The 14,740-nt window shown below is 38.6% G+C and overlaps 1 protein-coding gene across 1 annotated transcript in view; it reads right to left on the bottom strand.

The window, feature by feature from the left end:
• Nucleotides 1-14,740, bottom strand: part of LOC124798251 (alpha-catulin) — a 170,039-nt gene that overhangs the window by 64,213 nt on the left and 91,086 nt on the right. The window contains exon 6 of the mRNA XM_047261572.1: nucleotides 5,791-5,912. Coding sequence (XP_047117528.1) covers nucleotides 5,791-5,912 — 122 coding nt within the window. The remainder of the gene's footprint in view (nucleotides 1-5,790; nucleotides 5,913-14,740) is intronic.

Here is a 14,740-nt window from a genome sequence, read left to right as displayed (position 1 = left end):
AAAAGTTGGAAATCTTTACTTATGTAGCTCCACAAAATGACTTCAGTTCAAGCATAGTGAGAAAACAATATGAAAACTGCAATAAACCTAAACACATTAAGATCCTTAATGACAAAAGTAACAAAAGAAATACCCACAAAACAAATAAAAACAAAGATACATTACAAAAACATAGGAAAGATTATACTCCCATGATCTAGACCATTACGATACACAGACAAATAAATGAACAATCTGCAACCATACAGCATTGCTGGATTTACTCACAAAACCACAACAGTATACAGGATGAATCACCTAAAACATGCCCCACAAATATTGCCTAAATGGAGAGTGCTATTGATGTGCAATTTTCACACAATGGATTGGTAATCAGGGCTCTTATTGTTAGTCAATAAGTAGATTATAGTAATACTAAGAAAGTGTACTTTTTGTGCAAACATACATCTTTTTAAATTGAGCAATGCCTATTGACATTAACAAACTAAAAGTAGGATAAATTAGAATGTCAGTGGTGTCTGTTGCAGGATTCAAGTGTGAGTCGTTTATGAGACATTATATTTTGAAAAATTCTCATGCTGACACTTGTACAATAGCTGAGATAGCACTAACTAAAAAACAATATAAGTGCATGCACTAGTTATGTGGATTCTAACCAGTGACAAGACAATTGACCATCACAGGTTTTGCTCAAAATGACCACCAGCAGTGACAATACACACTTCCAGTCTGGTATGAAATGACTGCTGCACACATGCTAGCATTTCAGCAGGGATGTTCATTGCTGTGTCTCATCGGGTGCAATTGGTATGACCTTGTAGACAGCTTCCCTCAGCTTTCCTCACAGAAAAAAAGTCTACAGGCATCAAATCTGGGGAATAGATCGGCCAAGCTACAGGTCCTCTGCATCCAATCCAATGATTTGGAAACAATTAGTGAAGACATGTTGTAGTACTTCATGCACTATGGGCTGGACAGTAATCACATTAGTACCACAGGTTCCTCTTAATCTGCAAATGAATGTATTCTAACATCCATGCAGGATGGTCTTTTAGGAGGCTCCCATACTTGTGTACATTCAGTGTTCTGTCTATGAAAAATGGGCCTATGAGCTGATTTTTCACTATCCCACACAGCACATTTATACTCCACTGACACTGACGTTCCACCTGAGGGATTGTCATCAGACCAATAGTGCATGTTTCAGCAGTTTACCTGGCATGATTGGTAAATGTGGCTTCATCTCTAAACAAGATACATGATATATCTTGAGTATTCTGTGTCGATGCCCATGTACAGAAGTTAACACGATTCTCATAATATATTCGACGCAGTTCTTGATGGAGAGAGATGGGATACAGATGGACCCTATGTTGATGGAGAACTCATAGGACACTTGCCTGAATCATACCACTTCCTTGTGTTATTGCACAGGAGCTAACATGCAGATCAACTGCAACAGCAGCAAGAACATTACTTTTCTCCTCTTCTGTCATCACTTGTTTCCTCCTGTTATGTTATCTAGGTGTTACACTATCACTTTTGTGTAACTGGGTGCAGAAGTTGATAAATAATTGCCACAATGGTTGACATCTATTGGGATATCTTGCCGCACACACTGTACAAGACCGAACTTCATTCTTCATACCCTCTCCATAAACCATCAGCATGTCAGATTTTTCTGCATCGGTAAATCTCATTGTCCACTCACAATCTACTATTTGGACTGCCACACAGATTGCCCAGCAAGTCGCAGTGAGTTCTAGGAACATGTAAGCAAACTTAACATCATCATACTTTACAACTATGCAGGTTGAATGGCACACAGAAGTGCTGGTGTGGAGATTTTTCAAAATACAATATCTCATAAATGAATCACACTAGGATCCTGCAACAAACACCACTGACATTCTGATGTACCCTACTTTTAGTTTGTCAATGTCAATAGGCATTGTTCCATTTAAAAAAAACGTATGTTTGAACAAAAAGTACATTAAGAATTATTACATGCTGTTTATTGGCTAACAATACAAGCCCCTGAATATAAAACCATTCTGTGAAAATCGCACATCAATAGTGCGCTCCATTTCTGCAATATCTGTGGTGCAATTTTTAGGTGATTCAGCCTGTATACCATCGATAGAAGACCTAAGCTGATATTTTCCAAGAACAGCAATCATAAGTAAAGCAAATGATTAGCAAGTAAAATTAGGGTGCAATTATAATTCCTTATGCAGCAATAAGATTATAAGACAGTGACAGTGTCACAATGGAATACAGATGTTAGCAACACCATACAATTAAACAAAATTGTAATTAGTTATAATTTTGCAACTGTTAACAAAATGTATTTGCATGCAGATAGCCTGAGGATGGCCGAAGAGTTGAAATAGGCATACTGTTATACACAGCAAAACAGCATCTATAATAGTAGCATTCTGATTTCATACTATTATTGCAATTCAAAAAATATCCACTGGTGTATTAGCCACCTGGTATTGGTACCTCATCCACTGTGGTCATTGTACGTCATTATTTGAAATCGTTATGCTCTTTTCTACATTAAAAAATAGAGAAACTACAACTTACGCATATCGGAAGTGGAAAGGAAATTAATCTATATTGCCTCACAAGTTATTTCTGATTTCATCTGATTGATTGTGCAATAGCCACTGGTATGTTCAGGACAATGTTTGTCACATCTCTCACAACAGTGATACGCTGATCTCCACAGATAAGAGATTTTGCTGTATGTTGCTTCACAGTTAAGTGAACAACACATCATTCCTTTTGTGTGCTAGTTGTGTGGGGCCTTTGAGATCCTAAATGCAGCAGATATCACCCTCTTAAGCCCACCAGTCACGGGAGCCCATCCAAAGGAAAGTATCAATATCACAGAAGAATAAACAGTGATTTGATAGGCCACCATCCCATTGTTGTCGAATTCTAGAACAGGTTGGTAAATGTTATACATCTTACTCAAGGCATGACATGATATTCTCACAAACAACCAAAATTCAGATGCAGTTTCTGAATATGGCTCCTGCTGTGTAATTTTTCAGACTGTTGATGGATTTACTCCAACCTACTTTGAGAGGTTGGGCTGAAATGCTAATCATTGACATATTTAACCCTTTCCACTCCAATGGTGAGTGGTGCTCGACATAGCGAATTTTGTTTTCCACTCCTATACTGAACCTCATACGACATAATTTCTTATAGCTCTCACATGCTCCGACCTCGAATCTGAGTGTACTGGGCATCAATGCTGCATAATGCTGGTATCTAGGGATGCCTGTGTTAACTTGATGGTAATTTGTACATTTAAGTTAGTAGGAGCAAAATGGCTAGTTACTCATGCATCTTCCTTTCTGAGGAAGAGACAGTAGAACTTTTAGAGGAAATTCTATGTGAAAATGAGTGTGACAATGATTTTGATAATAATGATTTTGACAATGGAAGTGACTCATTTGTCACAATTTCAAGTGAAGCGATGATGGAAACAATCCACCCTGAAGAGCTTCAAAAAATATACAATGAAAAGTCTGGTATTGAATGCTTACATAAATATATTTGAATGAAAGTGCAACTTTTGTTTTAATATATACCATTATTGTTGGTCGGTGACCTCATTGTTTCCACAAAGGGACTCACACAATTCCCTGTGGTGCACTCACCGCCCAGGCAGCAATGATTTAAATAAGAGCACATAGAAACACCCTGTGTCTGCATTACAGAGTGCAAAGGGTTAAGCATGTAGTACACTTGAAGCCAATTTTACATGTGTTGCATACTGCCTTTATGAGATCACACTTTTAATGAACAGTAGCACATTTGTGACGATTTCCACACGTTTTATGACCAGTGAAAGACAAATAGTAATTTAACTTTAATTTAATATTATAGAAAAATGTAAAACAATGACCCTAAAGAAAAATATCAAAAAAATTATGTACATCATAGTCTTAAGATAGAAATCAGGCAGCTGACATGATTTATCCAAACTTGTATTATGTTTACTACACTGTTATATCTATGACAATTTTGGAGTGAAATTCTAGTTAATTATTGTGTTCAATTTCATTTTTAACATTTTATTTCCTTCAACGTAATTATTACTTAAATTTAAACACTTTACTCCAGATCATCTTGACTGCGAGTGCTTCTATGTTTATTTCAGTTGTTCAGTAGTTTAGTTTCTTAGGTTGTTTAACTAGTGATATAAGTTACTGGTGGTCATTACATGAATCTAATAAATAAAATAATTTATTACATCAAGAACTCTAGTCCAAGCATAGCTTTCCAAGAAATTTTATAATTTACTTGCTTGTGACATAGCTTCTTATTTAACATTTTTTTAGAACTATGTGATATAAGTATTAGCAAAGTTCTTTCAACTTTTAGTACCAAACCAGCTACATACCTTTTATTAATGGATATACTATGAATGTTGACAGTATTTATTTGAACCCAAAAATTAAAAATTAACTTTAGCTGCATATGTTAACTGCCAGGAATACTAAATTTCTTTATTTATTTATTTTGTCACATATCGAATTCTGAGGTTGTGAGCATCTTTCATTAATCACATGAAATGAGTTGTGAGAAAGACTTGGGGTAAATAGATGGATGCAAACCTCATGCATATAAGAAACATTTTGCATTGCATACAAAACTATTTGTTTAGGTCTGACTGGATGAGATTTCCCTGCATGTCATACAGAACACGGCAACAGCTGAATGACAAACACACACATTAAACAAACAATTGCTACTCATACCAAGCATATATGCCATCATTTCACTGATACTAACAATAGTATCAAAACAATCCACAAAGACGGTAAAATTGAGTTTTATTATGAACTTATTTACATTTTATTGTACAATACATGACTGAAAAATAATAAGCAATAAAACAGTAAATAGATGCCCAGAATTATTTTTGAAGTACTCATTTCTAACTGATTACTCACAAGCATACCTAATGCAACAATATGAATATATTTGTAGGCTATTAGTATTTTTTGTTGTTGATGAATTAACAGTTGTTTACCAATATATCACCATCTTTTAAGAATCTTTAGACAAATGAAGACACCCCATTGTAAACATTTCTGAAATTTTGCAGTGGGGAGAGGGATGCATGTGTCCCATTTGTCATAAGAAGCTAATGTACTTGTGCCACATGTAAATATATTATTTGAATTCATGTAGTTATCCAAGCAAGCACTAATTCATTTTATTATTTACACACTATGTTAGTTATGATCAGGGGGAAACATAATAAGTTCAAACAGACTAAGCATTACAAAGAGCAAAAGGACTGCAGTCAACAAAATTGATGACTTGCTAATGTTTAACATTATATTATGTATATATAAGCATGTGATCATGGCAGAATACTAGCACACAGTGTCATACTTATTTAAGTGACAAATAAAAATGCACATGTTAATGAAGAGAGTATTCTACACTGGTGTCAACATGTTAGACAGTTTCATGCTTCCAATAAGATAATGATACAGACTGGTAATGGCTAAGAAGACACTGGGATGGATATATGCAATAGAATTAACACAGTCAAGAATAGTCTGACAAGTATACGGTAAAAATATGTGATGAGAAGGAGAGTTAGAGTGAAATAATATGAAAGGTAAAAGAAAACTGCAAGGAATAATACTAAATGACACCATCAGAATATCTCTTGCTGTAACTACAGAGTCTGTTACACAGTACAAAGCCATACATTTCTAATCTAAAGTAATCAGCTGAAGTAATAAGACTCACCCCTGGTCTTGGTAAGGACATGTACACCTGTTTGCCAGATTGTCGCCCCTGGCACTGCTCCACAATTTCTTTTGAAACAGTCTGGACATCCGATGCTAAAGCCTGCCACATATCTGCAAACACTGTGGACAACATCATCATCTCAGAATACAACAGAGCAGCTGGATGAGAGTAAGTTGTGGATGCTAAAATATGTTGAATACTAGATGACCAAGCACAATTAACTAATTCCACATCCTTGAGGGTTCTATCATATGGTTAGGTGTACAAAATGCTGACACTGAATGAATGAATTATTGATTAGTTAATTAATTAATTAATGCTGCCTCCTATTTTATTTGCTGGTAATAAAATATAATTTCTGCTTTATTCTCTTACAATGCACTTACAATATAAAAAAAAAAAAAAAAAAAAAAAAAAAAAAAAAAAAAACAGTACACAATGACTGCAATATGCTTGCCTAGCAGCAGAGTGTTTCTCCATTGCATCAAATGATTTGGTTGCTGCATTCAACCAGATGAATTTCATAGCATGGGTATCCCCTGCAAATGATGTCTGCAACTTCCATCCAACTGGTGAAAGAAATAGGCTGGGCTACCCCTATGAGCAGTATAATGTAACACACCCAGAATCACCAACTGAAGTATACGATATGTCTTTTTAATAAACAGCACCGATACACTGTAACTTCATTGCATGAATGAATATACTGCCCAACAAAAATGTGAAGCATCCAAAAGACATGGTCAGATGTTAATGTAGCTTTGTAGGCATACCCAACATCAACGGGTATTCAAATTATTAAGAGCTGCAATTCTCTGTGACAGGTAGAATGGTCACCAGAGAGCATTTGTGTTCTCTGTGTTTAGTATTATTACCACACCTAGTAGAGTATACAAGGGGTGTGAACAGCTTTGGATGCTGAATGATCACTGTGAAAGACACGGAGCTGTCAAGTACTCATGTCAGACAGAATTGTTATCAGTGCCTGACAGAGTTTGAAAGGGACCTCATTGTGGGTCTACATTTGGTCAGCTGGCTGAATCATGCAATATCTAGATTTGTAGGGCATTCGGATATGGCAGTGGCTCAATGTAGCACTGCATGGTGTAATGCCCCTCCCTTGATCTAGCAAACAGAAAACTGTTCTTTTTCTTCACAACATTGCGAAATAATGCGTACCACTTTTATGGGAACGTACTTACAATCTTAAGGAATGTAACATGACACATTCTATTAAAAGTTTTGCTTAACTTCCAGATGGCGTTAGCGGCTCGAGTCTCTCCTGTAGGTGCTGTTATAACATCAGTTGTTATGTCCAGAGTATTTAGTGAAAAGGCGTGAAGCAAATAGTTCTCATTACACAAAAAAATGTGACTTTATTGACAATTGTGTTGACCTGATCCACATTCACATTCACAAATTCAAAACACAAGAATAACACACACAGCTAAAGATCATTTACATTGTTCCATATTTCAAACAGCTTCATGCATCTGTACACAATCAACTCTAAAATTGCTCTGATGCAGTTAGTGCCAGGGAACAATAATATAAGACATGCTATTTTTTATTGACCCTTCCTCTGAGTCAATACAATGCAAGCATCACATCCAGTTTTATATTATACATCAGGTTTAATTTATTAAGCATTTCTTGTGAATATGCATTCTTTAAATATTTTTAAGAATGGCAGTTGTTGATAACATATGTAATATGTTGGCAATATTCAGCCTCTAGACATCCAGTCATATTGGTCATGTCAGTTACATATCCATATCATAAAAAATAAAAATATGAATAGTAATATGTGTTTTGTCTGCATTTAAAATTGCTTAATAAAATAATAACAAACAACATAGTTTTGCTTTTAGAGCATTTGCTGTTAGTTATTTGCAAACCAGTCTTAAAGTGTATTCTCACATTACGTGAACATATAGACACATGAAAAAAAAAATATATATATATATATATATATATATATATATTTACGGCAAAATTGCACCCAATGACAGGAAAACTATATGAACATCCAGAGTTATGGATAATCAAATCAATGTATTGGAAGTGGTGCCATGATCAGGAAGCTTGGACTGCTGATGAATGGTGTCACATTGTGTTCAGTGATGAACTGCGTGTCTGCACTAATCTGAATGGCAAGAATGGTGGTGATACACAGAATGGTCCCATTCTTCCAATGTTTTCGAGAGGCCCAGCAGTGTTACTACTCGCATGGAGGTGTGGGGAGCAGTTGGGTATAACTTCACATTGTGGCTGGTTGTGATTGAGGGAACTCTGATGGCACCACAGTACATCATCGTTAATATGCATCATCATGTGTTTTTAAGAGTACTGTGGTGCAATTTTTCAACAGGACAATGCTCCTCCACACATGGCCTGTCTCTCTTCAAACTCTCTGCATAATGTTAAGGTACTCCCATGGCCAGCAAGACCTCCAAGATCTATGCCCAATAAAACGTGTGGGACCAGCTCAGAAGTCAAATCCACCCCAGTACCAATATCCAGGATATCAAGGACCAGTTCCAAAAGTTGTCGGCCAGCTTGCATGAGGAGAGGATGCAATGGCTTTATGAGAACCTTCTCAAGTGAATCAGTGCAAGTGTCCCGGCCAGTGGAGACATCATTCTGATAAGTGGGTTCATACTACAAAATTCTTTGTAAATTTGACACAATTATTTGTATAAAATGATAAAAGTTAGGGATTCTAGGTAATTAGAAAGTCAATTTGTTTTTGATGTAATCTTACATATTTGTATATTAATTATTAAAAGGATTTACTTCACAAAATTTATTATGTGAAAAAATTTTGCTTTATAAAACATTTCATTTAAAAATCTGTTATTTCTTCCTCCTGAATATGTTGTCATTTTTCAATGTATTTGAAACAACTTATTTTCATTGTAACTAGTGAAACATTGAAATTGTAACAATAAAAAAATAATACATTTGTCATGACTGTATATAAGGGCTGGTGTTCGGCCAAAGCAATTTGTGCAGTTGTGAGTTTTAAGTTGTTGAAAACCAGAGGTTGTGACCACTATGTGAGATGCTCAAAGTTAAAACTGGTAGCAAAAGAAAATATTACCTAACATTGACATCAAAATTAATTTGAAAAGTATAAAACCTGTTCCACATCATGTATATAATTAACAAATTGAAGACTTTTGCCATGAAGCAGAATGAAGAACAATCACAATCAACAACTGTTGGCAGCTTAATTCTTTTCCAGCCAAGTATACAAGATACCATGGCATGTTTCCTACTTCTAAACTTTTAAGACATTACAATAACCTTATTTAGTTACTTGGAAGAACAGCAATTTAGAAGGGTAAATTTTTTGTGACAAGTTTTCATACATACATGGTGATTCAGAAGGAATGCCACATAACTTGTGATGTGATTCTACATGTGAAAAACTAAAAAAGTCCTACAAACATGTGTCCAATTTTCCACTGTCATGGAACTGGCGAGGGAACAGGTTGAACACTACACACATCCATGAATGAATATTATGAAGACAAGTGCGAATATTACTTACTGAAATCCTGTGCAGGTGCTGTGGTGAACAGAATAATGGTGGGACAGATGACTGATCCATCCTACAACAGATGTGGGGGTTCTCCTATAGATGGCAGTACTGTAACGTTGCACCGAGGCAACATCTGCAAGTGTACCCAGTGTTCAATCATGAGATGGATCAGTTAGCAGCCATGATGCCATGTGTGTGTTGTGCTCAAATGTTGTTTAATTGAGCAAAACCAATGTCACATATATTCACCCATGCAGAATATGCAGACCTGTTGTTTGTGTATAGCTACTATAATGGCAGTGGTCATGATCTGTGACAGAATACCAGAGATGTTTCCCTCACCAATGGACCCCCTGGGCCAGGGTACTTCCCCAGGGTTTTTCGAACATAACATGAATCCATCTAGTGTGCACACATCATCAGAATATGAGGCCATCCAGTCAGTTGAGGAAAGGGAAGACACTATTGCAATAGTACAACAGAGACCTACCACCAATACACGGCGGATTAGCCATCAGCTCAATATTCCAGAAATGCAAGTGTGGCGTACACTACATTCCAAGGGTTGTACCCATTCCATGTGCAGCTCGTGCAACATTTGCATCCACGCGATTCAGGAAGCGGACAACAATTTTGTGAATGGTTGGCTGTTCAAAGAGAAACCATACAATACACTTTATTTAGACATGAGGCTACATTTATATGCAATAGTATCATGAACACCTGCAATTCTCATACACTGGTGATGGAGAACCCACATGACACTAGGAAGACAAGATTCCAAGTTAGGTTCTGAGTGAATGACTGGTGTGGTATGACCTAGTGACAGAGCCCGTGTACCTACCAAATCGCATGAAAGCCACAGCATACTCACGTTTCCTGATAAAAGACCAACCTATTCTTTAGGAAGAGATAATATTACAGTAATGATTGCATATCTACGTGTAACATGGTGGATCAACAATTCACTGTACCTGACAGGTATACCATTATCTGGATAACACATTTCCTTAATGATGGATTGGCTAAGGCAGACCCATTAACTGGCATGCCGTATCACCCGACCTAACCCCACTAGACTTCTATTTACGAAGCTGGTTAAAGAGAGATGTATACGCTACAAATATGCATACACATGAGAAACCTGTAGCTCCCATCACCAATGCTGTTGGCCGCATTAAAACCTGGTGAGATGAGGTTTGATGTGCAACACAACACACCCTCCAACACGTTGAGAAGTGCAATAGGTGGGTTGGGGTCTTTCTGAAGACCTTGTGTAGGATGGATCAGTCATCGGTCCCACCAGTATCTTCTTCTGCATGGATTGTGTTTGAGTTCACAAGGCACCACATGTGGTGGTTACGTGATTGTAAATCATAAAAAGCTGAAGTAAAAATTTAATATTGTGTTATCTGTTGTGTTACAGAAGTAGTCCTGCAACAACAAGGAAATTCAGGTCACAGTGTTCCAATTACAGTCCCAAAGACACGTGACTGATGATACAACCCACCTGTAAATCACACCACACATTATGTCAAGACAGCATTGAGTCAGCTGACAGTGCATGCCTTCATTGCCAGGCAGCCAAACAGTTACTGGGGCATTACTTACATATGCTGATCAAGCCACTAGTAGGTTGGAGCTGGTGACCATAATCAGATGGCAACCACACCAGCAGCCCTCCCAGCATCCATCAGACAGCTGAAATCATTGTCAGCCCGCCATTCAAATGTGGTGGCCCCAAGTTTGGGGTGCCAGCTGCTCCACATTCCCATTGCTGCCCTTGTCCAGCAATCACTGGCTGTGCTAAGCCAGTTGATATGGCCTGCAAGAATGCTGTTAGCCTCACCTGACCACCAGCTGTTTACTTGGGATATAATTTGTCGCTCCGCAGAGCCACGATGCTGCTGCCCTTGCCACATGCCACATGCCACATCGTAGGTCACTTCACGTGAGCCAGAGACAGACACCTGACTACACCTGCAGGATGCCCTGGATTGATGCCAGGCTGTGACTACTGGAGAAAGGCATCCATCTGTATCTGATCTAGTTGATGAACAATAACAAGTTCTCCTGAACACTGTCAGTCTTGCTTCAGCCACCTGCACCTCCAAAGGATTCCTGTAGTCCCTCTTCACATCACTGAGCCCACAATACTCAGGCGAGAGAGCTGAAAGCCATTCTGACAAATCTAAAGAACAGCTTCCCCACAATTCCTCCACTGCAGTCATTGCACACCAGACTGTTACATTTTGGGGTCAGCAGGGGGGTCAATGTCACTATGAGTAAGCAGCAGCAGCAGCAGGTGTGTTTTGTTACTGATCATGCATTCCTTGTGTGTGGATTGTCTCTGTCCTCCTATGTCTGTACTACTGATATATCACATTTACGTCAGGAATGAAGGTGATTGTGTGCTGGAGGAGGGGGGAAGGAGGGGGGTGAGGGCGAATGCCAGGGTAGGCAAGTATAAGTAGGAGTCAGTCATATAAATAATAGGCGAGTGTATACATAATGTAATTTGTAAATTTAAGAGCCCTTCAGGGATCACTGAGCGAGGTGGTGCAGTGGCTAGCACACTGAACTCGCGACATTTCAAACCTGCGTCTGGCCATCCTGATTTAGGTTTTCTGTGATTTCCCTAAATCGCTTCAGACAGATGCTGGGGTGGTTCCTTCAACAGGGCACAGCTGATTTCCTTCCCTATCCTTCTCTAATCTGTGCTTGTACTCCATCTCTAATGACCTCGTTGTCAACGGGACATTAAACATTAATCTCCTCCTCCTCCTTTTGAGATGTAAGCTAGTAGACATCTACAGAGTGCCTTAGTCGTATGGAGCTTTCCTCTTCCTTTCTGTTCTTGTGCTGTACCACTTTTGCTTCTATTGGCGGAAGGTCAGTTGGAATGATAAAACAGGATCTGCCCAAGACTGCTGTTGGGATCAGTGTAAGAAATAATGGGAGACATAATAGGAGAGGGTATTGGATTTCAGGCAAATATGATAAGGAGAAGCTATTATTTGAGTAACAGGAGTTGAAATATAGTTGCACAGGTTGTAGCTGGTAGACCCCCTATCATTAAAGGAATAGTCATATCACAGGGTTTAAGGAGCTTGTTAAGCTCAAAAGGTCTCTCTAGTATGAGAGGTGAATTTTAAGATTAAAGCTATATTTTTCCAGAAGCTACAATTACTAATGTGACAGCAGTGACTTTATCTCAGACTCTTTTTATGATCTGCTTATGTCTGTGTTGTTCCTAACAAATTATTGTGTTTGTACTTTAAGTCAGATTTCACAATGGGTTAATAGGATGATGTGTAGCATGGGGAATAGCACAAATATTTTGATGAGGATTAGTGATATGGTGAGTATGTAATTCTGCAATTTTCTGCAACTGTAGATAGATCAAGTGGGTGCTATGGGAATTCAAAGACTCCATCCCTACAAAGTGCTTTAACCCTGCTGCCAAATGGACAGTGAATGTCATAGATTGTAAGTGTTTCTTGGACTAGATTTGCCTGGAGCCTCATTGAGAGAACCTAGAAGACAGTGCATGAATTACATAAAAGTGAACCCAATCAAGTAAAGCACGGTCATCGGTAACAACTGGAGTCAAAGTGTAGTTATAGAGATCAGCTATACTAGTGTCTGTTTGAAGGACTTGTGCAGTTTTCAGAAGAACCCGGTGACTAGAACTGCACAAATATAGACACACTTGTCATATCTGAGAGCCTGTTCTACCTAGCTCTCAACAGCACAACACCAATGTAAATTTGGGTACCGAATCTACATTGCAGTATGGATAGAGTACCACGGTGCTAAGGAAAATCAGGACAGTGTTGTAATTACCATCCCAAAGACACGTGGCTGATGAAAACGCATAACATATTATGTTAACAAGTGGCAAGATGCTCATAATGACTTATCAACACACCACTGTGGCGATAGATACAGGAATATGTCAATAGTATCATAGAAAGTTTTGAGCTTGGTAACCTGAACAGGTTTCCCTTTACTAGCAAACAGCCAGAGAAACAGTCGCTGGTGTGTTATTTATATGCACTGATCAAGCCATTAGACAGGCTCAAGCCAGCAACTGTAACCGGACATCCAATGCTCTATTGGATCTCCTAGCCTCTACCTCACAGCCATCATCATTATCAGCTCACTACTCATTCATCAAGGTCCAAAGTACAGGAGATCATACTGCCTTCACCCAGTCACTTCTCACCGTGCTAAGCCTAGTTACTACATACTGCAGGAATGCTGCGCTGCCTCAGTTAACTGCTGGCCACCATCTCAGCACCTGGTGCATCAGCAACACATAGTCACAGTGCTGTTGGCCACGCCATGCGCCACAACACAGTGTCACTTCATGTGAGCCAGTTATCAACATCTGACTATGCCCATGGAACATGAACACCATGAACTGATGCCACGTTGGGACCGTCAATCAAGGGTAGACATCTGTATCGGATATAGCTGATGAACAATAAAAAGTTCAGAATGTTGTCTGTCTTGTTGCAGCCACATTCACCTCCAGTGAATTTCTGTAGTCTCTCGTCAACCCCTCAAACCCACAACATACAAGTGGGATAGCTGAACGCTATCCTGACAAACATGAAGAATGACTCCTCCACCACCCTTTTGCATCAGTCATTGCATATCAGACCGGTATAAATCTATGACCTGTAGATGCACTAAACGCTATTCTTACACAAGGAGGTGGGCAAACCAGACAATAGACTTACGACATCATCCCCCCCCCCCCCCTCCCTCCCCTCCCCAATTGCCACCAACCGCACAGTATTTTGAGTGCCATCTGTCACCTACTCTGTTTAATTTATGCTGTATGTATATCCTAACAGACACTGCTGCATGTATTTCCTGACAGACATCTGGTGTCTCTGAAAATATTTTCAATTACGTTTTTGTGACATGTTAGTGGAATTAGCACAAACAATATTTTTCTGGTATTTTCATTCAGAGTTCAGCTGAAAGTATTGCCTGTACATAATTCCCAAGTGATTTTACACGGTCTAGTCACATTAATGTGACCACTGCCTATGTTCAATGTCAACGAGCAATAAACGCTCACAGACAGATAGCAGCATTAGCACTGGAGAGCATATAAACTGTGTCGGGGAATGCAATAAACAGTGCAGTCGTTGTTGTAATGCTGAAACTGAGCAATTTATCTCACACCCTAAAGGGCATGATCATTGGCCTTTGGGCCAAGGGTGGAAGCATTTCTGAAATGACTATGTCTGCAACTGTTTGTGTGCCACTGTAGTTAAAGTATTCTGTGCATGGCGAGTTGGTGCTAACCAAAACTGTTACTGAGCCAACTGTGGTGCACCATGGACCACAGATGACAGGGGTGAATTACAGCTGCAGATATGT

The sequence above is a fragment of the Schistocerca piceifrons genome, chromosome 5 (assembly GCF_021461385.2).
Source record: "Schistocerca piceifrons isolate TAMUIC-IGC-003096 chromosome 5, iqSchPice1.1, whole genome shotgun sequence".
Classification (NCBI taxonomy): Eukaryota; Metazoa; Arthropoda; class Insecta; order Orthoptera; family Acrididae; genus Schistocerca; species Schistocerca piceifrons.
Note: the sequence above shows the minus strand (reverse complement) of the source record. Positions and strands in the feature narration are given on the sequence as shown.